Source organism: Crocuta crocuta, unplaced genomic scaffold, assembly GCF_008692635.1.
Source record: "Crocuta crocuta isolate KB4526 unplaced genomic scaffold, BGI_CrCroc_1.0 scaffold24, whole genome shotgun sequence".
NCBI lineage: Eukaryota > Metazoa > Chordata > Mammalia > Carnivora > Hyaenidae > Crocuta > Crocuta crocuta.
Window position 1 is genome coordinate 15,621,149 of NW_027530974.1, and position 25,849 is coordinate 15,646,997.

The 25,849-nt window shown below is 43.5% G+C and overlaps 2 protein-coding genes across 7 annotated transcripts in view; one reads left to right on the forward strand and one right to left on the reverse strand.

Moving 5' to 3' along the window:
- Positions 1-1,401, forward strand: part of LOC144236473 (uncharacterized) — a 23,929-nt gene extending 22,528 nt beyond the window's left edge. For 2 of the 4 annotated variants that reach the window (XR_013336562.1, XM_077770136.1), the window contains exon 4: positions 437-994. The gene's annotated coding sequence lies outside the window, so the exon portion shown is untranslated. The other 2 variants (XR_013336564.1, XR_013336563.1) reach the window with 2 other exon arrangements.
- The window catches only part of KIF13A (kinesin family member 13A), a 212,534-nt gene continuing 187,542 nt past the window's right edge, over positions 858-25,849 (reverse strand). For 2 of the 3 annotated variants that reach the window (XM_077770133.1, XM_077770132.1), the window contains 12 exons: positions 24,023-24,078; positions 22,217-22,341; positions 21,785-21,961; positions 20,983-21,075; positions 20,252-20,404; positions 18,951-19,028; positions 15,972-16,019; positions 14,808-14,919; positions 13,500-13,651; positions 12,923-13,027; positions 4,604-5,392; positions 858-2,474 (listed from right to left, as the gene is read on the reverse strand). In XM_077770133.1, the coding sequence (XP_077626259.1) occupies positions 2,454-2,474; positions 4,604-5,392; positions 12,923-13,027; positions 13,500-13,651; positions 14,808-14,919; positions 15,972-16,019; positions 18,951-19,028; positions 20,252-20,404; positions 20,983-21,075; positions 21,785-21,961; positions 22,217-22,341; positions 24,023-24,078 (1,909 nt within the window). In that variant the 3' untranslated portion in view covers positions 858-2,453. The remainder of the gene's footprint in view (positions 2,475-4,603; positions 5,393-12,922; positions 13,028-13,499; positions 13,652-14,807; positions 14,920-15,971; positions 16,020-18,950; positions 19,029-20,251; positions 20,405-20,982; positions 21,076-21,784; positions 21,962-22,216; positions 22,342-24,022; positions 24,079-25,849) is intronic. The other variant, XM_077770134.1, reaches the window with a different exon arrangement.

A 25,849-nucleotide genomic window follows, 5' to 3' on the forward strand; every position in this document is an offset into this window, starting at 1 on the left:
TTTTTCTGTTTTTAAATTGTTTTTTTTTTTTTTTTTTTTTGAGAGGCAGAGCATGAGCGGGGAAGGGGCAGAGAGAGAGAGGGAGACACAGAATCTGAAGCAGGCTCCAGGCTCTCAACTGACCACACAGAGCCCGATGCGGGGCTCGAACCCGCGGACTATGAGATCATGACCTGAGCAGAAGTTGGACGCCTAACTGGCAGAGCCACCCGGGAGCCCTGACTACGTCTAATTCCTGCCCTGTTCAGAAAAGCTATTGTGAGCACTGGAGATTTTTCTAAAAACGTTGTGCGCTACCCTTGTAAGGTAAGCCTTTCGCAGTCAGCTCTCGCTAGCCACTCTGTCACAGGGCAGGACAGACACTGTCACTTACTCTCTCAAAGGCTCATCTGTGTGCAGGGGCCATGCGCCACACACCTTGTTCTGTCTACTGCAGGTGACGCACTGGTCAGTCTGGAACCGGAACCCGTGAGACTCCGCACAGCCCCGTCTGTACTCTGGAGGTGCCCCGTCGTCAGAGTCTTGCTGTTCCGTGCCATGTAATTGGACGTGGCACAGGAGGAGAGTGACGGAAGCAGGGGCTGAATCCAGGATCTGTCACCCTCCCACTCACCTGCCGCTCTGACCTCGGTTTTCCATCATCAAACACTTAATAAATAATAGCAGCCTCTACGGCACCCACCGCTGTGAGGATTAAGCAAGATGCTATGTATCAGAGGCTGGGAACAGTGCCTCATATGCAGTGGACGCTCAGAGAATGCTGGCTGTTACTATTACCGTGACATGTATGTACCTACACATATGGGAGATTAGATCTGAAGCTAATTGGCAGAGTTATTAAAGACAAACAACTGATGTTTTAAAATCTGAATTAGACAGTCTGTATTCTAACACACACACGCACACACAGACACACACACACAATCTGTACCAATTAAATACAATAAAGTTGAAAGGGGATATAAATTACAATTTTCCTTTTTTTTTTTTAAAACAGACAATAGCAAAATACTACAGTCGGCTCACTATACACCAAAGTTGTCAACAGCAGCTTCTCATTAAAGTCTCCAAAATCTTACTCACGGCTAAGAACTGAAAAGAAAAACTTAAGAGAATGTACACATTCTCTCTCTCCCACAACACATTTATTGCTGTACATCCGCACCGATTTTACAGGCATCTACGTACAGAACGGGCGCAAGAACTACTTCCGTAAAAATTCCCACACACGTAATCCTTCGGCGTCTCCTTCGACGTTAGCAGAACTCTGCGAATGAAGATGTGGACACCAGGGCCCTCTGATGCAGACACGGTGAAGCCGGCACCTGTGAACTTAATAGCTCATCCCACGCCTTCAGTGTTTTCCAGAACTGGAGTAAAATTCACAACAGCAAAACCACACGACGAAACCTACCGATCCCAAACGAAAAACCACAAAAAAGACAAAATCAGCATCCCCTCCCCTCCCCAAAGCCAACTCCCAGGCATGTCCTTCTGTTCTCTGAACAGTAATACTGCTCTCCGAATTCCGCCTGCCTGGCTGGCCCGACCACAACCACGGAGGAAGCAAGGCTGGAGTCAGGCCCGAGGCATCGTCGACAGTCACAATACACTGTCATGTCAGCAGGTGGTGGGCCAGGTGGAAGACTGAGGAACACAGCTGTGAGACTTTTCAGTGTGCTTTAGAGGAAACAGGACAGAGAACGGCTACATGCGGCCTGGCGGCCAAGAGGAGTGTGGCACCAAGCTCGCAGTCACACGGATATGTACACACAGAACGAGGGGACAGCAAAAACGTTCAGTCTTATGGAAGTTCTTTGGTTGTAAAGAACGGCATTCTGTAACCTTTTCTGCAAAAGGGATTTGCAACCTCATTCTCAGGCAATCATATCTTTTTCATCTGCTCATGTGTAAGAGATTACCTAAGTGGTTCTGTAACGAAGTCCAGTACCTTAGGATTTTCTAGAAACCACTTTTATCTGCATTTTCATGTGCAGTCTTATCTGTCTCTGAACAGACTTCCTATAGATATACATTTCATATACATCATATATATTATTTATAAAAAAAAAAAAGAGCATTGACTCCAGATTCTACAGTAAGAACTGATTAAAACTGTACAATAATAAAGTCTGTTTGAATCTGTGGCGGTGTCTACACAGTGGGTGTGTGTAGGAGGAAGTGCAAACAAAAATACTGCCACTTAATTCAATCCAGGATTTTCGGTTCTCTGGCTTTCCGGAAAAAGCAGAAGCTGCCGATTCACCCGACTGACAAAGTGCCGGCTTCTCCCAGCTCGAGAGGAGAAGGCAGGGGCCCCATGAAGCACACGGCTTCTCCACGCTGGTCCGGGGTCCCGGCTGGGCCGCAGCATGTGTTACAGATGGGGCTGGTGCTTCCACGAGGCAGACGGGAACAGACGCCGTGGTCTGCCAGCAGGTGCTCACTCCCTTTCACCGAGTGCTCGTGCTCCCCTGGAATGCAGACGCTGGTGAGCTCAGGCTCCCCATCCCCCCACCCCATCCCCATCCCCAAACACCAGCGTGCACGCACGCGCACACACACACACCAAGTACGCATGGGGCCCACTCTCAGCCAGACGTCACCCACCCCACACCTGGGGCTCTCCCTGAAGGCACCCACAGGATGCACTTTATTATGGAATCCGGTTCTAGGGTTTACACTAGACAAGGGAGAAACCTTGTCCCAAGGTGAAGCTTCTAGCAAAAGTGATGGCAGCAAGACCCAACGTTAAAGTAAAAAACTGTTGTCGTAACCTACTAAAACCAGATGGTATTACAACAAAAATAATAAAGTAATATAAAAAAAATCAACCATAATCCCACATCACCCTGTGTAAGTGACCACACTGAAATGTTAAGGGCTAGTATGAAAAGGAGCAGAGCTTGTGGGGGAAAAGCCACCAAACCAGAATAACTTCCTCAGCAAAGTAGAGACCGATGGCCTCATATCTTTCTAGATTATCTTTCCAGTTCTGTCTGCTCTTTGTTTTGCTAAATTCTGGCCCTCCCATTCCCCTCATTCAGTTGCAGTGGGCGTGAGACGAAAACAGTGACCCTGGATGGAAAGAAATGGTGGCTTTCAGGAGCCGAGCCCCCAGAGGTGGATAATCTCTCATTTATATAATTTGCTGTTTTCTTTAGGACTGTCAGGAAACATCCACTTTGTTCCATTAGTTTAGGAATGAAACTAAAAAATTAACCTATTAAACTATAAAATTAAACATTATAACCAACCTGGTAACTTCCAAAGCCCAAACTTCAACTGCTCTGGGAATTTACCTATACTTCCCCCAAACATGCTTTTACCTATGGGCACCAAATGACGTTTAAAAAAAAATTCTTTTTTAATGTTTCTTTAGTTTTCAGAAAGAGACAGAGTGCAAACAGGAGAGGAGCAGAGAGAAAGGGAGACATAGAATCCAAAGCAGGCTCCAGGCTCTGAGCTTGTCAGCACAGAGCCTGACGTGGGGCTCGAACCCATGGACCATGAGATCATGACCTGAGCCGAAGTCAGACACCCAACCGAGTCACCCAGGTGCCCCAAATGATGGTTTTTTAAGTCAATTCTACAATTCCTGCCTCCCTTCCCCTACATCCCTTTTTAACACCTCTGAGATTGGGATGTGTCTTACACATCTACTAATGTGAAGTGGTTTCTTTTTTTTTTTTGAAATGTTTATTTCTAGGAGACAGAGAGAGAGACAGCGTGAGCAGGGGAGGGTCAGAGAGAGAGGGAGTCACAGACTGAAGCAGGCTCCAGGCTCCGAGCTGGCAGTCAGCACAGAGCCCGACGCGGGGCTCGAACCCACGAACCGCGAGATCATGACCTCAGCGAAAGTCGGACGCTTAACCGACTAAGCCACCCAGGCACCCCTAATGTGAAGTGGTTTCATTGGAAGTATTTTTTGTAATGATACCCAAAACAATGGTTTATCTAGTATTTTTAGAAGTCACAGATTTCACCAAATACAGTCGATGCTACCTGACTGCCTTGGGATAGCCAGTAATTAAACATCTCAGAGAATAATATGAGATTGAATGATCTTTGCTCATGTGAAAGCTTAATTTGTCACCAACCCACATGCCAGTTAGAAAGCCACTGGTCCAGGGCTTCTGGGTGGCTCGGTCAGTTAAGTGTCCGACTTTGGCTCAGGTCATGATCTCATGGTTCGCGGGTTCAAGCTCCACGTCTAGCTCTGTGCTGACATCGCAGAGCCTGGAGCCTGCTTCAGATTCGGTGTCTCCCCACCACCTCTGCCCCTCTCCTGCTCACGCTCTATGTGTCTGTTTCTCTAAAGTAAAAAATAAATAAACTTTAAAAAGTTATATATATATATATATATCTAAAAGCCACTGGTCCTCATATTCCACTGTCCCATGTGACACAGCACAGAGCTGGCTGGATGGCGCCCAGCGGTGGATGTGAGCTTGCTCTCCAGTGAGCCCATCTTCCCTGTCAGAAGCACTGAGTGAACCTCTCCTACTAAGTCCAGTGGTGAAGCGCCTCTGGGGCTCGGGGCACAATCAGGCAGGCTCCCCAGCAGTACGGGACACAGAGGACTGCCTCTAGAATGCATTACCTGGTCTTTCTCTGCCGAGGAATGCAGCTGGGCGGGACCCTGCGGCCCATCCGAGATACTCTTCCTGTCCATTTTATTGGGTAGGTTTCTTCGACTTGAAAGCTCTCCAGAAGAATCTGTCAAACCGTCAAAATCCTTCCCATCGGACACACCCATAAACTCTGTGAAAGAATGGTCCTCAAGGATATCTGTGGTGTGCTCTATGGTCACTTCCCTGGGGTAAAACTCTCTGGCTGGCTGGCCGTCTCGGCCGGAGCAGGCATCTTGTCCGAAACAGGAGCCAGTCCTACAGAGTGTTTTGGAGTGTTTCTCAGGGATGCTGTGGGGTGATGGGCTCCCTTTGGCTAAGGCACTGTTTTCCTTGAGTGGCACCATAATTATCTTCTCTTTAACCAAGGCTCTCTCTAGTTCTGTCAACTCTTTGTTTGAGGACGGTCTGAAATCATGCACCAGTGACGGTCCGTAATGCTCACTGGAGTCCGTATCCTTTGTGTGAATGGCTAGCTGGTCTGAGCTGTCACTAGAAGGGACCGCCATGTCGGACAGAGTGGCGTTGGAGGCACTGTGGGAAAAGTAGCCGCTGGTAATACTGCTGGTGGTAGGGCTACGGGACACTTCTTTCTCCAAGACCCTTGAGTTCACCAAATCTACTTTTGAAGAAAACCACTCCCTGTTCTCCAAGCTGGCATTGTAAACACTGAAGTCCGCAAACTCCACAGGCACATAAGGCTGGGAACTTATCAGCTTCCTGTTAAGAGCCTCCAGATCATTTTCCTCCTCCTCAGAGTCCTATGGTAATGAAGCAGAAGTCACTCATTAGTTCCTTATGGAGACATTATTGTTGAGACAAGTTTTAAATACATTCCTATTAAAGGCATTCATATTCGCATGTGTAGTGTTCTTATTCTTCTTTCTTCCTGAGTTTGGTTAAATCTTGTCACCTATGGTGGACACAAGTACATTATTCTCAGAGATCTGTGAGCTAAACCCATGATTGCCTATACATAGGAGATTTATTTCTTCTGTGCTCACTCACTGCTAATTAGAAATGTTTCCTTGGGGCGCCTGGGTGGCTTAGTCGGTTAAGCGTCCGACTTTCGCTTAGGTCGTGATCTCACGGTTCGTGGGTTCGAGCCCCGCGTTGGGCTCTGTGCTGACTGCCAGCGCAGAGACTGGAGCCTGTTTCAGAGTCTGTGTCTCCCTCTCTCTCTGACCCTCCCTTGCTCACGCTGTCTCTCTCTATCTCCTAAAAATAAATAAAAATATTAAAAAAAAAAAAAAGAAATGTTTCCTTCCCTGGTTTAAGTGCAGTGGACTCCTAATTAATTTTAACTGATGATTAGTTTTCAGTTGTGATGTTTCCCTTTGCCAATTAAATGAGGAGAGGGACAGCCAAGGGCAGAGAAGAGCTGCTGTGTCTTTTGTTCTTACGATCCTCCTTTGGGAAGCCAAGTGCAGGTAAGTAAGGTAATTTGTATACGGTTTCTGAGCTATTTTATGGGGAAGGGAGGACAGTAAAATAAAGATATCAACAGTGAAAAGGTCAATGAACATGATTTCATCACACATTCCCAGTGTTACACTAAACGCTGTAAGGCTATAAAACACTACCAGTAGGTCTAACAATGAACACTTTCTAGAGTTTTGGAGAATTATGGATAGAGAATTTGGCCAGAAGGTGAGGAAGATACTGAGGTTTAAATGAAAATCTCCTTTGTCGAGTAGTGTTTGTTTATAAAAACTGGTATATATGCCGAAGTGGGTACTCTCCACTCCCCAGTCTGTCTCTTTTGTATTTGGTAGAAACCAATATAAAACATGTAGAAGTTTTATGTTCAAATAAAAATAAATGACGAGGAGCACCTGGCTGGCTTGGTCAGTAGAGCATGCTGCTCTTGATCTTGGGGTCGTGAGTTTGAGCCCCACGTTGGATGTAGAGCTTACTTAAAAAGAAAAACAATGATAACACTTTCTAGTCATTTTTAATTAACCTCATAAACAAATCTTCCTCTTCTCTGAAAACATGTCTTTCATTCTATGAGTATTCGTCAAGCATCCACTGTATGCCAGTCATTGTCCTAAGAACTGGGAATGCCAATATTGAGCCAAACCAGGCATGGGTCCTGCCCTCATGGAGTTAGGACTTTGGGTCCTTGCTCTTAGAATGATACTGGACCCTGTTTTGGTGGGTGGAAATTTCATTTGGTATAATAACAAGGAGACTGTAAATACCTGGAACCAAAACATTAGCCTTACTCATTAAAGAATCATTTCAAAAGGCTGAGGGGAGAGAGAGGGTGGAGAAGGTGAAGAAAAACATGATCGAAGGATATGAGAGATGGTAGTTCACAAATTAACATAAATTTCATCTACTGAATTTTACAGTAATAACTTCTTTTGCATAAGATGCTAAATAACTAAATAAATACCTTAATAGTCTTCAGTGCTCCTTAGTTTTTAAAATAACTTGAATATAAGTTATGGAAAAGCATCAGTTGTCTTAATTCCATGGCTATTAATCAAAGGTAAGGGGCACCCGAGTGGCTCAGTCGGTTGAGCCTCCGACTTTGGCTCAGGTCATGATCTCGCAGTTTGTGAGTTTGAGCCCAGAATTGGGCTCCATGCTGACAGTGCAGAGCCTGCTCAGGATTCATTCACTCCCTCTCTCTCTGCCCCTCCCCCACTTGCACTTTCTCTCTCAAAAATAAATAAACTAAAAAAAGCAAAAACAAAAAAACAAAAATCAAAGGTGAATGACTATCAAGTATCACTGATAAAAATTCCAGAAATTAGCAAAACAAATTTTTTGGCAACACTAATCTCACCACCTTATTTTTAGCTAATCAAGCAGCATTATTAAAAAAAAGGGGGTTGGGGGGAAGTTTGGAAAGGAGCAAAGATTAGACAGAATTCAATCTGTAGCTTTTGCCCATATTTTCTTGATTCTCTACTAGGCATATTTATTGGTTTTTTAAAAAATTTTTAAAGCTTATTTAGTTATTTTGAGAGAGTGAGAGTAAGAGAGAGAGAGAGAGTGTGTGTGTGCATGATCAGGGGAGGGACAGAGAGAGGGAGAGAGAAAATCCCAAGCAGGCTCTTCAATGTTAGCACAGAGCCCCATGTAGGGCTCCACCTCATGAACCATGAGATCATGACCTGAGCCAAGATCAAGGATTGGATGCTTTAAAAAAAAATTTTTTTTAAATGTTTATTTATTTTTGAGAGAGAGAAAGAGAGACAGAGAGAGTGCATGAGTGGGGAAGGGGCAGAGAGAGAGAGGGAGACACAGAATCCAAAGCAGGCTCCAGGCTCTGAGCTGTAAGCACAGAGCCCAATGTGGGGCTAGAACCCAAGAACCATGAGAATCATGATCGGAGCCAAAGTCAGATGCTTAAACAACTGAGCCACCCAGGCTCCTCAAGAGTCGGATGCTTAGCTGACTGAGCCATCCAGCTGTCCTTCTACTTGACATGTTTGACTCAAAATTGAATTTCTAGTGCTTACATTTCTTTTCTTTTTCCTTCCTTCCTTCCTTCCTTCCTTCCTCCTTCCTTCCTTTCCTTCCTTCCTTCCTTCCTTCCTTCCTTCCTTCCTTCCTTCCTTCCTTCCCTCCTTTCTTTTTTAAAGTAAGCTCTATACCCAATGTGAGGCTCAAACTCATGACCTCAAAATCAAGAGTTGCATGATTTACTAACTGAGCCAGCCAGGTGCCCCTCCCCCCTTATATATTTTTTTTTTATTTCAGCTGGCAAAGAAATATAAGTCCCCAAGCCCTGGAGTCTTTGATGCAATTAATTACTGAAAAGTTAGTAGTTGAAAAGAAAACCAAATCTTAATATGAGAATTAGTAATTTGGAGCCCTTTTTATGCCTGAAGTTATTTCTTCTCAAGACTGAGGAAAGACCTCTCATCCTAAAACACAACTTTGCTGAATGAAATATTCAATCATAGTTTACTGTGTAGAAACAGGTATTCCTAAAGGACTAGAAGGAGCTTAGTGAAACTGAAGAGTATACAAAACCACCAAGAGTTTAAGTTCAAATAGGGATTAGTACATAGTGTTGCACTTGGGATGGGACTGGGGGAGGGAATGACCCGAGCAAGAGGCTAGAGGAGTTGGGACAAGTTATCCAAAAAAAAAAAAAAAAAGAAAGAAAACTCAGTAGAGATTAAGCATTTCCTAACATGTAAACAGACTGAAGGTTTATTGAGTCATTGCCTTTAAGGAGAAAAAAGAGGACTTAAAACTGGCTTAAACTGTGCCATAAGGGAATTTGGTTAGATAGACTTTCTATTCCAGAAATATTTATCACTGTATCTTCAAGGACACTAAGCTAAGCACCTTCCTACTATGTCTTAAGGACCAGAAGGTTTAAGACCCTACCTAAAAGTGACCCATGAAGTCAAGTTCTCAAGCCTCTCAACAGCTACAGTCTTCATGATTTGACTTTTGCAATTCAGTGCTTTTCAGAAGGACTGTATCAGCCTCGGGCCCCAGTACTTCTGTCCATGGTACTAAAAGGCAGGCAGCCTTTCTTAGAAACCGCAGCAACAGGGCGATTGAAACTGCACTATTTTGGGGAGCACCTGGAGTCAGCCCAATTCTGCTGAGGGATGACGAAGCCTTTGTTGTTATGCTCTCAATACCTGCGAGACTTTGGGCAAGTCACTCAGCTGTAAAATGGAGAAATAAACTATACGCTATCTATGCAAGACCCAAGAGAGGGAGAAGTGATTTCCCTTCTAATTGTCTCTTTGCTTAGTGACTTAAAAAGATAGTTTCCAAAGGCATATTGTTGCCTCTGTGTCATTCAAACAAGACATGAAGTACATTTGTGTATCTTTCCAAACTGATCAGACAACAAACCCTGCTTTAAGAATCAGCCTCAGTATGCTGATTAGCTCAGTCTGTTAATATCTGACTCTGGATTTGGCTCACATCATGATCTCACAGTTTGTGGGTTTGAGCCCCACATCAGGCTCTGTGCTGGTGGTGCAGAGCCTGCTTGGAATTCTCTTTCTCCCTGCCCCTCTCCTGCCTGCGTGAACATGCTTTCTCAAAATAAATAAACTTAAAAAAATTTTTTTAAAAGAATCAAGCCTAGCTATATTTAACTATATTCTATGTGACATTATCAAAAATTATTTCAAACTCTATTGATCAGACTGAACCACTGATTCACCCTCTGATTTTTCAAGAGTGGAAAAGGAAAGAGAGTGAATGGGGAACAAAGGGATAAAGCAGTTTATGTCCATTTGTAAGAGGAAAAATAAAATGAAAGCTTCCTGAAGAGAACTAGAACCTCAGATCAAGCAAGCAATACCCTTAAAATCTACCAAAACATCCTGGAAAAGCCACTATCTGAAATGAATCAAACAGTTAAATAGTTTTTTTTTTTTAATTTTTAAATGTTTTTTAATTTATTTGTGAGAGAGACAGAGAGAGAGAGAGACAGTGTGAGCAGGGGAGGGTTAGAGAGAGAGAAGGAGACACAGAATCTGAAACAGGCTCCAGGCTCTGAGCTAGCTGTCAGCACAGAGCCTGATGCGGGGCTTGAACCCACAAACCGTGAGATCATGACTGAGCCGAAGTCAGACACCCAACCGACTGAGTCACCCAGGCGCCCCCAGTTAAATAGTTTCAGAGATGAAGAGTTCAGAGACAGATTTCTTTTTCTTTTTTTACTAAAAAAAAAAAAACCAAAAAAACAAAAAAAAAAACCAAAAAAAAAACCTTTTAAAAAAGTTTTATTTATTTAAGAGTTTCTACATCCAACGTGGGGCTAAAACTAATGATTCCCAAGATTAGGAGTCACATGCTCTTCTGACTGAGTACCCAAGAGCCCCTCTTTCACTTTTAAAAAAAATGTATATTTTTTTTATTTTAAGAGACAGAGGCAGGAAGGAAAGATCTCGAGTCAGGGAGGAACAGGGAGAGAGAGAGAGAATCCCAAGCAGGCTCTGCACTGTCAGCATGGAGTCTGAAGCAGGGCTCAAACTCATGAACCATGAAATCATGATCTGAGCTGCAGTCAGATGCTCACCTGACTGAGCCACACAGGAACCCCTCTTTCTCCTTTTTAAAAGATTTTGTTGTTATTGTTCTGAGCCAGATTTCTTGTTTTTAAACTTTTTAGTGTTTGTTTATTTTTGAGAGAGAGACAATGCGTGCGTGCATGTGAGTGGGGAAGGGGCAGAGAGAGAGTGGGAGACACAGACTCCAAAGCAGGCTCCAGGCTCCAAGCTGTCGGCACAGAATCCAACGTCGGGCTCAAACCCATGAACCATGAGATCATGACCTGAACTGAAGTCAGACGCTTAACCAATGAGCCAATGAGTCATCCCAATTTTGAGCCAGATTTCTGAGAGTAGAGGCAGTTCTCTCAAGATTCCAGCAAGAAAAATGGTACCCTCAAACCCTACCCAGTAGACTTCAAGGTGTGTGTAACCGCACAGAGGCTAAGTGCTGCTTGAGAATTGCTGGCTTAAGAGAAGCCTGTTGCATCCTACCTTCTGCTAGCTACAAGTCCTGAGAGGGGTTTTATGTAAAAATAATACAAGGAAAGTAAAGAAAATAACAAAGAGGCAAACTCTGTCAACAGTGGCACCATCTGCTGGGTAGTCCCAGAAGGTCATCCAGAAGCCTCCTGACGGGTGTTCTACCAGAAAGGATCGTTACCCGAGGTTTACATTTACTACCCGTACATCATGGTAGTAGGTTCCACTTCATCCAACAGATTCAACCAGCCAGAGAGCCAGAGAGTTTGAAGGGGTCACAAACTAGCCAGTTGGCCTTTTTAGTCCATGCTGCAGCCTTATTAATCAAGCAGGAAGAGGTCAAGTAAGTGACTGAGCAATGTATTAGGATTCAGAGATGCAGGTGCTGACGTTCACCCTCTTCTCCAGCAGGAACTATGATGGAGACTTGGGATTGAGGGGCAGGGAGGACACAGAGGCAATGGTGGGGAGAGGGACACAGGGGAGGGGGAAGTGGTGCCTTTTCTTCTGTCCTCCACGGACAGGAAGAATGAGGAGGTCATTTCCTAAGGCGCGCGAGCTCTCCCAGCATGCAGGTGGGTGGCCAGGGGCATTCCCGGGTTAAGTTCCTGTTAGGTTCACACAGCGTGCAGCAGGAGCCCAATTTAGAACCGTTAGAGGACCTCACACCCATGAGTCTTTGGACGGGGTCTGACATGTGCAGCTGGGAAAGGAAACCTCCCACGGGCTGCCCACAGATCAGACTGTCCACAGATGTAAACATCGAGCAGCTCTGTCTTGCTCCAAGCGGCTTCACTTTTTCAAAGCCTAGGAAGCCCCAGGAAAGTGAAAGCGGAGACACAAGATAAGAGAACTGTTTCCAGGCCCGGGAATATGGTTTGTTTTTTATTTTATTTTATTTTTTAAAGTTATTTATTTTGAGAGAGGGAGGGAGAGAAGATCCTAAGCAGGCTCCGCACCACCAGCGCAGAGCCTGATGCAGGGCTTGACCCCACAAACCGTCAGATCATGACCTGAGCTGAAACCAAGTGTCAGATACTTAACCGACAGAGCCACCCAGGTGCCCTACAATTTGTTTTCTGAATTGAGGTATCACTTATAATCCCACGTGCCTGGTCTAACAGTGTCTTAAAAACGATTTTCAGATGTGCAATTTGAAAACCAAGAGCTGGGAAAGGGCGTTACGACCTACCTGTGGCCGAAATACAGATAAGCCATCCCAAGAGCCAGCCTGACACTGAGGGGTTGGGGCCTATTTTGCCGCCTGAGGTGCTGAGGCGGCAACAGGGGCAGTGAGGGTTTGCCACAGGGCTTAGCGGTAGCATCAGGCGACATGAAAGGAGCTTGATTTCAAACATACCCACAGCTAAGTGCACGATTACTCACTGCAAGTAAGTGCAACTCCTCTAGGTAGATTAACTTCAGAATCTGGGCAGTATGCAGAGACACATTAGAAAGATCCAGAATCAGTTAAAGTGATCTCTTTGTTACCCTTTTTAAAGACTAGAATCAGTAAGAGTGCCTTTTGCCCTTTTTCTAAGTGAGTCGATACTAAGCAAAAAAAAAAAAAAAAAAAAAAAAAAAAACNAAAAAAAAAAAAAAAAAAAAAAAAAAAAGAATGAACTTAGAAGAATCAAAGGTCACGGGCACATTCATGCAACATTTCATTACCAGTGATCACATTTTTTCTTTAAAAAAAAAAAAGAGAGAGAGGCTCAATACATTATCTTAATTTCTTCTTAAAGGATTTGGATGATTGTCTGTGAAAGGGCCTTAAAACCCACCACCAGGCAATATGACAGAAATGGTTCCGGAACTTACAATCTTCTTCTCACGTTTGCTATTGTGCTCTGGTGGCATGCTGCTGCCATTGCTTCCCGAGGGGACAATGCAGCCGGGGTTATGTGGCTGAGGTGGAGGCATGCTCTGCAAAGGTTAAGACACACAGATGCATCACACACAGAAGACGCCGACAGCCGAAATACACGGTTAAGTACGTGCAAGTTAGCAAAGCAACACAAACACTTATATTCCGTGTGAGTAGTGCAGAGATTTCGCAGGCCGAAGTTAAAACCACTGATGAAATCTGACAAGACTACACAGACTAATGGCAAATAGCATAACTGGCTTTATCAAACTAAAAAAAAAAAAAAAGCCCGTACTATTTTCCAAACACCTAGGGAATGTCTCTTTCTCACTTGGAATGTTTAAAAAAAAATACTTTGAAAAGCCATAAGCAGAAAGAAAATAACAGCAATAACAACACACAAAAACTTCCGGCGTGACCCTGTGTGACCCACACATGCCTAGACGCAGCACCCAGCTTGTTAGTACACACTGTCGCTGCTCCCCAGGCCGCACGATTCTGGTCTAGTTTACGCAGAACTCTGGTGCTTACCTCCTGGCTTAGAAGAGGCCTTGCTTCAAGAGCTATCCGTCTTTTATGTTCCTCTTTTACCGGCATTAGGGGTTTGAAAAACTTTGGCGGCTGAGGAGAGAACGCTTTAAAAGGACTGACTGTTAAGGCGTGAGGGTTCTCTGATGTACAACCTGGGGAAGACAGACAGGCGTGATTCACAGGCACAGAGCACTTTAACCAGCGCCCGGGAAACGCAGCCATCACCTAGCCAGAGGAGGATCTGGTGTAACACAGAAATTAACCTGCTAATATTTGGCTGAGGATTCAGAGGTGGGCAAGAATGGAGATGTTTCCACCAAGTCACAGACAGTCATCAAAGGGCTGGGCGGCATCGAAGGAAGCAGAAACTAAATTTTCTACCTTCTTTTCAAGATCTGGCTTGAAGTACCACCTATCAGACCGATTTCAGCTCAGGCTGATTTTCCATTGCTCTGAATTCCTGGACTCTATTGTCCCGTACCTGCATTTGGGCGCTTTATCATCTAATTTTCTATGTATCTCATTCCACGGTTAGATTTTAGGATCTAGAATGGTACCTTTTTGTACCTTTCACTGCATAGAGCAAGCAGAGGCTCAATAAACATTCAATGAACGGATCCTGTATAAATTTTCTTGCAAGCAACCTTTTCTCTCAAGCCACCCTGCTCCATAAGGCTAAGGAAGAACAATTCCTCTTTCCTGCTTTCACTCACTTCTGGCCTTTTGGGCCTCTTTTCCTCCTTCTGTATTTTTTTCCCCATTTCTCTGGTACAGTGTCATTTAGTAGGTAAAATAAGCTGATTTATGTATTCAAAGAATGCTGTTCCTTCCAGGGCACAGGGAGATTACATTAGGGAATAATGCTCTCACTGATCAACCTCATTTCTAGTATCATTTTTGAAACTGCTTTGGGAATCAAAAAATTCTTCTAAAAAAATCTTTTGAGTACAAAAATATCACACAGGTAGATATTCTTTTGTAAAGAATGAAGTCTAACCATAACATAGTAAGATTTGTGTGCGTCTCAAAACTGACTTCAAATTCAAGAAATGATGTAGGAAAAAGGATTTGAAAATTCTAACGTACTACACAAAAAGCCTATTATTATCTGGAAGATATACTGGCTACAAAGCAAAAAGAAATCAAATAAGTGAACATTTGACATGTTCTATTCAAGAAGACAGTTTAGAATCATCCAGCCCACTAGAATTTCAGGTTCCTATCTTATTACATGCCACCTATAAAAGGATTTCCCCCCATGCTTCTCCTAAGAAATTATAAAGAAACAACACAGAAAAACAATCTCACCACTACTTTCTTTACTCCTTCGAGGCGAATCCCTGGGTAAAGTTCCATAACAGGCTATATCTTGGTAACTGGAGCTGTAGTCAGACATGTCTAATTGGTTCTCTAGCCAACCCTACAAGGTAAAGACATGGGTTAGCTGTAATTAAACTCCTTTAAAATGAGAAACGAAGCCCAGATTTGAGTTTTGTTCTAATTTTTAAAGGCAGTATGTGCTCTTATTTTTATCATAAAATATTTCTGACATAAAGGTATGAATGACTGAATGACGTGACCAATACTGTCATACCCAAGATATAGCTAGAGTGTTCATGTTAATCCTGTATCATGTGTGTTCAAGATTGAATAGAGTAAAATCCCCTGTAGAGAACCCCTACAGTTCCATTCATTTTCCTTCCTCCCCAGAGGCAGCCACTTTGACAAATTTCGTGTGTATCTAGGATGACTGGGTCATTTAAAGGCCACAATGAAACACTTTTCAGGGTGAAATGGTTCCACTGATAATTTTGCCTGAGTAGCAGGCATACATTGGGATTGCCCCAGACAAACCAGGTGGTACAGTGACTCTACTACATATGCGTGAGATTTAAAAGGATCAAACTGGCTTAAGATATTGGTGTACTAGAAAGAGAAAATTTTTGTGTATCACTTAAGCTTATTTAATCTTACTTCAACTTCACAGGAGTTGGCTGCCACTAAAGACTAGATTTTAAAATTCTTGAGGGCATAATGGTGCTTATAGTCTTTGAATCACTTGGTCCCTGGCACAGGGACATATATACAATATATGTTCCAAAAACATTTGCTGAATAAGGTGATGTTGTAATATGTCCCTAATTTTAAATCCCTAAATCTACCTACTTGAAATAATTTTGATTTTGCTAGGGTGGATCTAATACTTTCTTAAAGCACTGAGTTAGACCCATTAACATATATGTGCAGTTATGTGCAGTGTTATCCTGGTATGGAAAATGTGCTAACTTGTAAAGTAACACTGAGTGCACAGCAATTTCACATCAACTATTTGAACTTGGAAATGGACATGTGGAGACAATAATCAGAATAAGATTGAGTGAGATAGGAAATCCTGAGATTTTCAAAACACCAGGATACCCTAAATTTTCAGACTTAGATTCTGCTAATAATCTAGCCGTGTTAAGTGCACACCTTATCATCTTCATCAAAGCCAGAAAGGTCTGGTCGGCTGGAGGAGACCTGTAAGAGATCAATGGCTTTATCAATGTAGTTTCTATGTTTAACATAAACTACATACACAGAAATGTAGTGTTGATTTACAGTTGAAATCTGTGCGACCTTCTCATATCCCTCTTCATTCTAGTCCTCAGGAAGAACTACCCTCAATTTGGGGTTTATTATTCTCACACCAGCTTCATATAGTTACTTACATACATAAAATGGATGTACATGTAAAAATATATATGCACATAATATATATAAAAATATTATATGCACACATAATATATATTTTTTGCATATTTTTATAATGAAAACAAGTGGTATCTTACATACATGGTCTTTTTACTCAGTCTCATAATTTATTTGTTCTATTCTAGATAGACATGTAGGCTGCTTCTAACTTTTGTCTTTTACAAACATTGATGAAATAAATTATCGTTACTGTTCCTAAGTACCACTCTAGCTATATCCCACACTGACGGACATGTATACTATTTTGGCATTATTTAGTTCTAAATACATCCTATGTTTCTTTTTAAGTTCGTTTGCTTTTTTATTTAAGTAATCTCTACACCCAACATGGGGTTTGAATTCACAACCCCAAGATCAAGAGTCACGTGTTCTATGTACTGAGCCAGCTGGCCAGGCGCCTCTATCCTGTTTATAGGAGAGGCTCTAGAGTATATATTAGAGCATGAAAGTTCTGGGCTGCAGATAAGGTATGTGGGCCTCCCACTATGCTCTTCCACAGCAATTTTTAGGGTCAGTTTATGAAATCCTATAGGGGATTATGTTGGAAATTGATACATCAGTTTAAGGAGATGTGCCAGCTCTTTTGATACCGTGTGTTCCCATCAATGAACATAGTCTCTCTCTGCATGAATTTAGGCTTTATGGTGGTAACTGCATTGAGGTTTTCTGTGTCTTCTTGATTCGCTTTTTATAGGAAAATTCCATTTTGCTGAAGCTTTTACACTTACTGATATAACGTTTTCATGGTTTGCTCTTAAATCTGTCTAAATCTCCATTTTGTCTGTAGTGATATGTCCATTTTTATTTCCAATAATATTTGAATTTATTATCCCAATAATTTTTCTTCCCCCATTAAACTTTACTAGAAGTCAGTCCATTTGACCAGTCTTTTCAAAAGCCTGTAGCCCAGCTTTGTTGACTCCATTGTTGGTTTTCTATTTCATACATCTATGTTCTAATCTTTATTATTTCCTTCTTTGAATTTATCAGGATTCTGCTCTAGTATTTATTATTAGCTTAAAATTTTTTTAATTCTGATTTTGTTTTTCTTAATTTAAAAATTATTTATCCATAAATACTTCTCTGTGAATCTCTAAAAAAAATACAGAATTCCTCCTCTCTTTAAGAAAACAATAACCACAGGAGCACCTGGGTGGCTCAGTCAGAAGAGCATATGACTCTTGATCTTGGGGTCATGAGTTTAATTAAAAAAAAAAATAAACATAATACCATTATCACATCTTAAAAACTTAAGGGATTCCTAAATAGTATCAGATACCCTCCAGTGTTCAAACGTCTCATAAACATTTTCAGTGAATTCTGAATCAGGACCACAACAATTTGTACATCGCAATGAGATGATGTATTTTGTCTCTTAATTTAGGAGTTTTCCCTTTTCTACATCGTTTGTTCCCATCAAGTTTTCCTCTTGCTAACTGAGTCCCCATTGTGTCATTTAACATTCTCTTCTGTCCCCTGTAACCATTTAGCAGTTAGATTCAGAGTCTTGGTCAGATGCCGGTTCATTTTTTAGGGGGCTAGAGGTGGACAGAATACTTCATAAGTGGTCTGTCTACACCTTTTAGCACAGATGTTTCCCTCAATGTTTTTCACTCTTCTTTTTAATACAAGAGCCATACATCCCTAATAGTAGCTCAACGTTCTTTCGTTTTCTCTACTTTCAAGTATTCAGCTGTATAAGTGAAATAACAGGGAATTCAGAGCCCCACTTCTGTCTCCAGTACTACTTCCAACCACATCCCACAAGTACTGCTACGTGTACCAGTTTTTATTATCATTTCGTTCTAAATACATCCTGATTTTCATTGTGATGTCTTCTTTGATCCCCAAAACTTAATTAAAAGACCATTTCTTTTTCTTTTTTTTTTTCGATTTACACTGTATGAGGCTCCTATTATCAGTTTCTAACAACTGCATCGTGGTCAGAAGTAACCTGTATGAAAACGATTATAGGGATTTGCTGGGATTGCTTTGCGGCCTGTTGTACAACTTTTAGCAATGTTCGCCATGGTTTCAATCACTTCCTGGCAATTCTGGACACAAGGAGGGCAAGAATACTGTGCTTTTCCATGGCGCGATCTTTCACTCTGCTGCTTCTGGAGAAGAGACTGCTTTGCAATTGTCCATGCTCTGTTCTGTCATCTCTTCCCATGACAGTGTTCCCTGCACTAGAAGCAGTTTCTGTCAACTGGATGTTCCAGATGAACCAACTGAGGAAGAGAATCCAGGGTCACAGGAGACACCAGGGACTAGAGGAGCGTCTATGTGAAGGTGCCCGGGGCCCCGTCACACTGACGGGCAGCACAGTAGAATCCACCAGGGCAGCTCGAACAGGGCATAGAAACGGACTCACGAGCGGCAGCCAGGATATTTAGCTGACTCTACCACCCTTAAACTGACTACATGCACTTATGTCTCAGGAAACCACTTTCAAGGACATAACCTTATGACGAGAAATCTGTAAGACCCCACTAAAGGCTCAGTCATGTGACCATAACCGCGCTCTCTGGTGTGGTTGGTTCCCTAGGAGAGAGGACAGGCGTGGCGCTACGGGAGGCTCACACCAGGGTACACCTATTCCTACCCGCACACCCTGACTCCAGGGCCCCATACACGCTGCCCTCCAACCCCCTGACCCACGGCCGGACCAACAGAACCCGGGTGGGGTGTGCTCACATTATGAACATTTGGTGTGCTTAGGCTCCTCCTTAGATGCCGAGCTTTCGTGGACAGGGCTTCTTTGACCGTGACCGCCTATAAAATTTCAAGATAGCATTCATTTTTTTTTTCCTTCTGATGACAAAAACAACACACGTTTAGTGTGGAACATTTAGAAAATATAGAAATACACATTATTTCGACCCCACAACCCCTCTCAAATTTACAAGAGCTGGAATCTTTATTGTACCCCACTAATTTCTTTCTCCTTAACTTACCGAAAATGCTTTTAATAAAAGCTCGAAAACTGCTAAACTAATTTATGTTGTGAATATTTTACATAGGTAGGCAGAGAGAACGCAGAAGTACCCCTAACTATAGATGTCATTTGCAAAACCACAGTCAACTTGTATGTTGTTTGTGTTTTATTCATGCAGCAACTTTGGTGGGACTCCCACTAAAGAAAGAGTTTTCTGACATGTGCCTACCTTAGTACTTTTGTTGCTCACAAGGCACTTCGCATTAACTTCAACTATTGCCTCCATGGATGATAATTCCTGCCTTAGACTTCTACTACCTAGACTACATTCACCTGAATGAACTGCTATGGTTTCAGAAGTTAACCTGGACTCCAAAATTAGGGAGCTCATTAGTAATAGTATGTGGTGAAACCTATGGACTTTGGAATCAAGCCTTCCAGGTTTACAACGGACTCTGTACCACTTGCTTGCTGTGTAGCCTGGGGCAGGTTAGCTGACTACAGGGGCCTCAGTTTTCTCACTTCTAAAAGGGGATGGTGACACTGTTTATTTCCCTCATAGGACAATCTTGAAGATGAAATGAAAGACTGTATTTAAATCACTTGTGCACAGTGCTTCCAGAGAAGGTATTCAATAAAATGTACACATTATTTTAATTTTTGTTAATACTACTTGGTCCAAGTAACTACTTTGTCCTTTTATTTTTTTAAATGTTTATTCATTTCTGAGAGATAGAGAGAGGCAGAGCATGAGTAAGGGAGGGGCAGAGAGAGAGGGAGACACAGAATCTGAAGCAGGTTCCAGGCTCTCAGCACAGAGTCCGATGCAGGGCTTGAACTGACCGCGAGATCATGACCTGAGCCGAAGTCGGACACTTAACCGACTGAGTCACCCAGGCGCCCCTCAAAGTAACTACTTTGTCTAATGAGACTGCTACTCAAGTCTTCCCTTTCTCACAGATTCAGAGGGAAGGTGCTTGGTAAATAAATTCATCTTTGTCCATGTGGAGGGGGAAAGCTGGTGATCTTGTCTTCTGGTCCAGATATTGCTTATACTTACCTGCCGGAGCCGTTCAAGGCTCAGAATGTTCTCCACCTGCAGCACGCCTCGTGTGTACTTCTCAATGTAGGTCTCCCCGTCTGAAGTGCCCTCATTTTCACTCCTTGCTGCCATGAGAGCCAATGTTTCCCGGTCCTCAATCTCCTCTGTTGCCTGAAGTGACAAGGCAATAACAACGCTTTTGTGAGTCATCTTTTTATCTAAACCGTGGTGAGAAAGTGATTTCAACGTTCTAAGAATTAACATATTCTCCAATACTTTCCTTCCTTCCTTCCTCCCTCCCTCCCTCCCTCCCTCTTTTCCTTCCTTCCATAGGCTTCCTGCCCAATGTGGAGCTCAATGCAGTGCCCAATGAGGGACGTGAACTCACGACCCTGAGATCAAGACCTGAACTGAAATCAAGAGTCAGATGCTTAACCCGCTGAGCCACCCAGACGGCCCCTCCAATACTTGTATTTTGATACTTCTTTTTCTTTTTAACTTTTAATGTTTTTTATTTATTTTTGAGACAGAGAGAGACAGAGCATGAGCGGGGGAGGTGCAGAGAGAGAGGGAGACACAGAATCCGAAGATAGGCTCCAGGCTCTGAGCTGTCAGCACAGAGCCCGATGTGGGGCTCGAACCCACGAACTGTGAGATCATGACCTGAGCCAAAGCTGGATGCTTAACCAACTGAGCCACCCAGGCGCCCCGTGTATTTTGATATTTCTCAAGAGTAATAGGTATTTTACCTTTGGTATATTGGATACTAATTCATAGGTGACACCACAGGAATACAGTATATTCTTCAAGGATATTCTCCTCTTCAAACTCTGGGTGAAACTCTGCCAGGAATGGAAAACTGAATTAAGTGATATGAAATGCTGTTTACTTTAGTCAGCTGCTGAAGCAGTCTGTAAAATGATCAAGGACTGCGTTTTTGATGCGCATACAATATCCAGAAAAACAGAACCCAAACTCCTCGTCCCTGAGCGGGGGAGGGGCAGAGAGAGAGGGAGGACAGCAGTGTCCAGCTGTCATTTGAGGATCGGATAACAGAATCGGCAGCCTGTCCCGGGATCTGGGGGGTTGCTCTTCTCCCCCATGGGCAGCCTTGCTTTTGATCTCGACAGGCCTGAATCAACGTGTTGTCCCCCTACAGGCAGAAGAAGGCACCTCTGGGCAGCAGCACCTCTGGGTCAGACCTGGGGAAGCAGCGGGGATTTATTTCCAGCCTGCTTCTTGCCCGGTGTTGTCACTAACCTGCTGGGATTTGTCACTTAACCTATTTCGAACAGTGAAATGTCATTGCACCACTGCCTCCTAGGATGATGCATCTCAAGTTGGCCGAGGCGGAAAGCCCTCTGGCTGGCGACATCTACCTGTGCTCTCTGTGCCCCACTATGTTGGGTCAACGAGAATCAGACTGCAACTTGGCTAGAATGGTAAGAATGTGCACATCCACTGGATCGGCACCACAAAACCCTGCTCTGTGACAGAAGGATGGGACCTCACGCTCACGAAGGCAACAGCAGAATCAGGCGCCATTACTACCTGTTTGTTGTAAATATTGGCTGCGATCCGTTTTCGTAATACTAACTCCATAGCAGCCGGGTGGCTGAGCTGCACCGTGGTTTTCACTATGAGGTAAATCCTTTCGTTCTGTGGCGTCACCCTATTCAGATGAACCGAATCGTGCACTGAGGAGTCCCAAGAGGCTGTGGCTGAAACCTAAGGACGGAAGGTTGGGGTTGGGGTGGAAAAAGACAGCTCAGGGGTGCACTTGTACATCGTACGCAGAAAGAAATGCAGCCCCGCTGAGTTATACACGTTCCTCTTCAACTTTTCTGAGTGATAACACACATCTGTCTTTTCAAGTTGCCCAGTCCTCTCTCCCGGTGCAGACCACAGTGGCTTCATGGGAAGAGGGGTCTTGGGCTGTGCACTAACCGGAAGCCCACGGACAGGCCCTCAGGCTTCAATTACCTCCTCATCGCTGTGCTTTATGATGGGCAGGTAGAAAAACTGGCTGCCGTGCTCCTTGGGCAGGATGGAATTCACGCCGGACGCGTGGGGGCCCACAAGCTGCTCGTTGGCACTGAGGTCATCCGCTGACCACATCCAGGGCACAGAAATGGAAGTGGAAGGAGAAGTCATTTTTTAAGCAAGCGCCGACATTTTTTAAATATGCTTTTCACGGATAAAGTTTGCATGTAACAAACACACTTTCATTTTCGTCTTTCCTTCCTCACCCCACGGTTGAAACAGAGACTCTGAAACTCACAATAGCTTGTATCCTTTCCAGAGACAACTAGGAGAGCCAAAAAGGTCCCCTGTGAGTCTCTGATAAAGTGGACAAATATGTTGCATTGGCATTCCTAGAAGCAAACATTTTCCCTACAAAAACACCCAAGACTTTGCTTTCAGAGGTCAATCTCTTGTGCAACCTGGGGTCAGGCTTGTGTCCTACTTACATAGCTCACACACGATTAGAGATTGGAAGAGCTAAATGAGCAATTTAGAATCAAAGTTCTGTGGGGCACCCGGATGGCTCAGCTGGTTAAGTGTCTGACTCTTAGTTTTGGTTCAGGTCATGATCTCGCAGTTCATGAGTTCGAGGCCTGTGTTGGGCTCTGCACTGGTGCTGTGGGGGCTGCTTGGTATTCTCTCTCTCTCTCTCTCTCTCTGACCCTTCCCCACTTGCATTCTCTCTCTCAAAATAAATAAATTAAAAAAAAAAAGATTCAAAGTTCTGAGCACTTGAAAGAATATGAGGTTCATTTTTTCCCAGTGCCCTACAGCAGGTGGGGTCCACCCTTTACAAAGTTCTATAAGTGGTCATCTGACCTCTGCCCCTCTCCCTCCAAGAACAGAGAACTCACCATGTCATGAGGCACACAGTTTACTTCCAGACTTAAAAAAAAAAACCACAACAAACTCTTCATATGAAGAACCAAACTCAACCTCCCTGAGGCTTCCCACCACAAAAGAGGCTGCCAGGCTGTGTTGTGAGATTCTGGGGGCCATGTGGAAGAGCCTGCCTCAGCCTACCTATCTCCCCACATGGCAATCCTCCTTTTATCTTCTCCATTTAAGACTGCATTCTGAAAATGGATTTTACTGGTAAAATACTTTGAGTACCATCGTTCTGGGTTCACACAGGCTCGGTCTAATTGCCTTAGTAAAAAACAACCCTCAACGCAAGGTTATAGTGTAATCATGTTCTGACAGCAACACTATTGAGGGTGGGGAGCGAATGGCACTAGTCAGAAATGCAGATTCTTAGGCCCTAGCAAAGCTTAAAAATTCTGAATCTCTGAGGGCAATTACTATCTCAGGTAACTCCTATGTCCATTAAAGTCTCTAAATTCTAACTGTTTTAATGTGTTTTGTTTTGTTTTTGTTTTTTTGAAGTAGGGTTCATGACCAGTGCAGAGCCCAGTGTGAAGCCCAACGAGGGGCTTGAACTCGAGACCCTGAGGTCAAGACCTGAGCTAGACCAACAGTCAGATGCTTAACTGACTGAACCACCCGGGTGCCCCAGTTTTAACGTTTTCATGTGTAGTTCTTAATCTCTTGGTACTCTCTTTTTAAGATTAAATTATCCACTCCTCTCTAGGATAACTGGTAATTTGCATGTCCAAGTTCAGGCATTTTGTTGAACTAGAAATGGCACCCTGACACGGCAGACGAGTGATTAGAAATGTGATTCGAGGATCCCAATCGGGTGGGTCTGAATACATTAATCACTTCAATTAAACACAAGAACCCCTAAAGCACAGGTTCACTTACCATTCAAATCGAGAAAGAGAACCGGGATGTGGGTTTCCATTCCAGGTGGTGGGATCCTAAATTCAACAACAAAATTTAATCATAACAAAATACGTCTTTTGCATCTTGTTAGATAATCACACAGCACAGAGGTATGGAAGTGGAGGGGAACCGCTGTGGAGATACAGACTCTATTAATGAAATATTTTCACATTTCTTGACGTCCCTGTCAATACAAATCATGAGAATTATGTGACTTCCATAAAAAAAACTACCAGTGAAACAAAGACTCTTTGAAGCCTTTCTAGAATAATTCTAGTGATGGGAAAAAAGGGGAGGGATGCTGTTAAGAATAGAGATGGGGAAGGCGCCTGGGTGGCTCAGTCAGTTAAGCGTCTCACTTCAGCTCAGGTCATGATCTCACGGTTCGTGAGTTCAATCCCTGCATCGGGCTCTATGCTGAGAGCTCAGAGCCTGAAGTCTGCTTCAGATTCTGTGTCTCCCTTGTGTGCACTCTCTCCTTCTCTTAAAAATAAACATAAAAAAAAAAAAAGAGTGGAGATAGGGGACAGGATCAGAACCCAGAGGAAGTAAACAATAAAGACAACACTGAAAAAGCTCAAAGGAGAAAATGAAAGACATATAAAAGGCCCAAAAGAGGGGTGCCTGGCTGGCTCAGTTAAGCGTCTGACTTTGGCTTAGGTCATGATCTTGCCGTTCATGAGTTCAAGCCCCACATCGGGCTCTCTGCTGTCATTGTAGAGCCCGCTTTGGATCCTTTGTCCCCGCTTCCTCTCCCTCTGCCCCTCCCCTTCTCACTCTCTCTCTCTCTCTGTTCCATTCAAAATAAGTAAATAAGCTTTAAAAAGTTTATATATATATATATATATATATGTCCATGCCATATATATATATATATATATGGGCTGAAAAGACAGTGAAAGACAAAAAAGACCAAAGCAGTCAGTGTTTTCTCAAAAACTGGTCCATGTGCATCCATGTCACCTAGTGGGGAGGGCGTCTTAAAGTGAAAAGTCCTGGGCCCATCCTTTCTCTTGAGGGTCAGAAGACTCAGACAGGACCCAGGACTCCATATTGTACAGACAGTCGAGATGCTGTGAAGTTTGGAAATGGCTCAAATGAAGGTGACTGTGGTATGGGGAAGGGCTGTCTAGACAAGTCCTCAGGAAGTGGGGCAAGATTGGGAAGGGGCGTCTGTCTGCTAACGCATGGCCCGCAGACAGGCCGTGTGTGAGCCCTGCATGGTTCCAGCAGAGCGGGGGCTGTGCGGGGAGAAACATCACGTTACAAATTATATGCCAGCAAGTTCGGATTTTCTGGTCTCACAGTACCATCAAATCCATTATATTTCTAATTGTCATCATGAACACAAATAACATTAGTGATGTTTCAACACTTACCCTAAAGACACGATCTGGGCGTGTATACTCTCTGTTCAAAAGCAATCTGATTTCTCCTAAATGCCTAGGACACATTCCTTTTTTTAAATGTTTATTCTTGTATTTTTGAGAGAGAGCAGAAGCAGGGGAGGGGAAGAGAGAGAGAGATGTCTGGGGAACAGAAGATTGGAAGTGGGCTCTGCACTGACAGCAGAGAGCCCGGTGCGGGGCTCGAACTCACAAACCGTGAGATCATACCTAAGCCGAAGTCGGATGCTTAACCAACTAAGCCATTCAGGTGGCCCTAGGACATATTTTTTTTAATTAAAAAAATTTTTTTTACACTTTATTTATTTTTGAGAGAAAGAGAGAGAGTGCGTGAGTTGGGGTAGGGACAGAGAGAGTGAGGGGAGAAAGAATCCCAAGCAGGCTCTGCACCATCAGCACG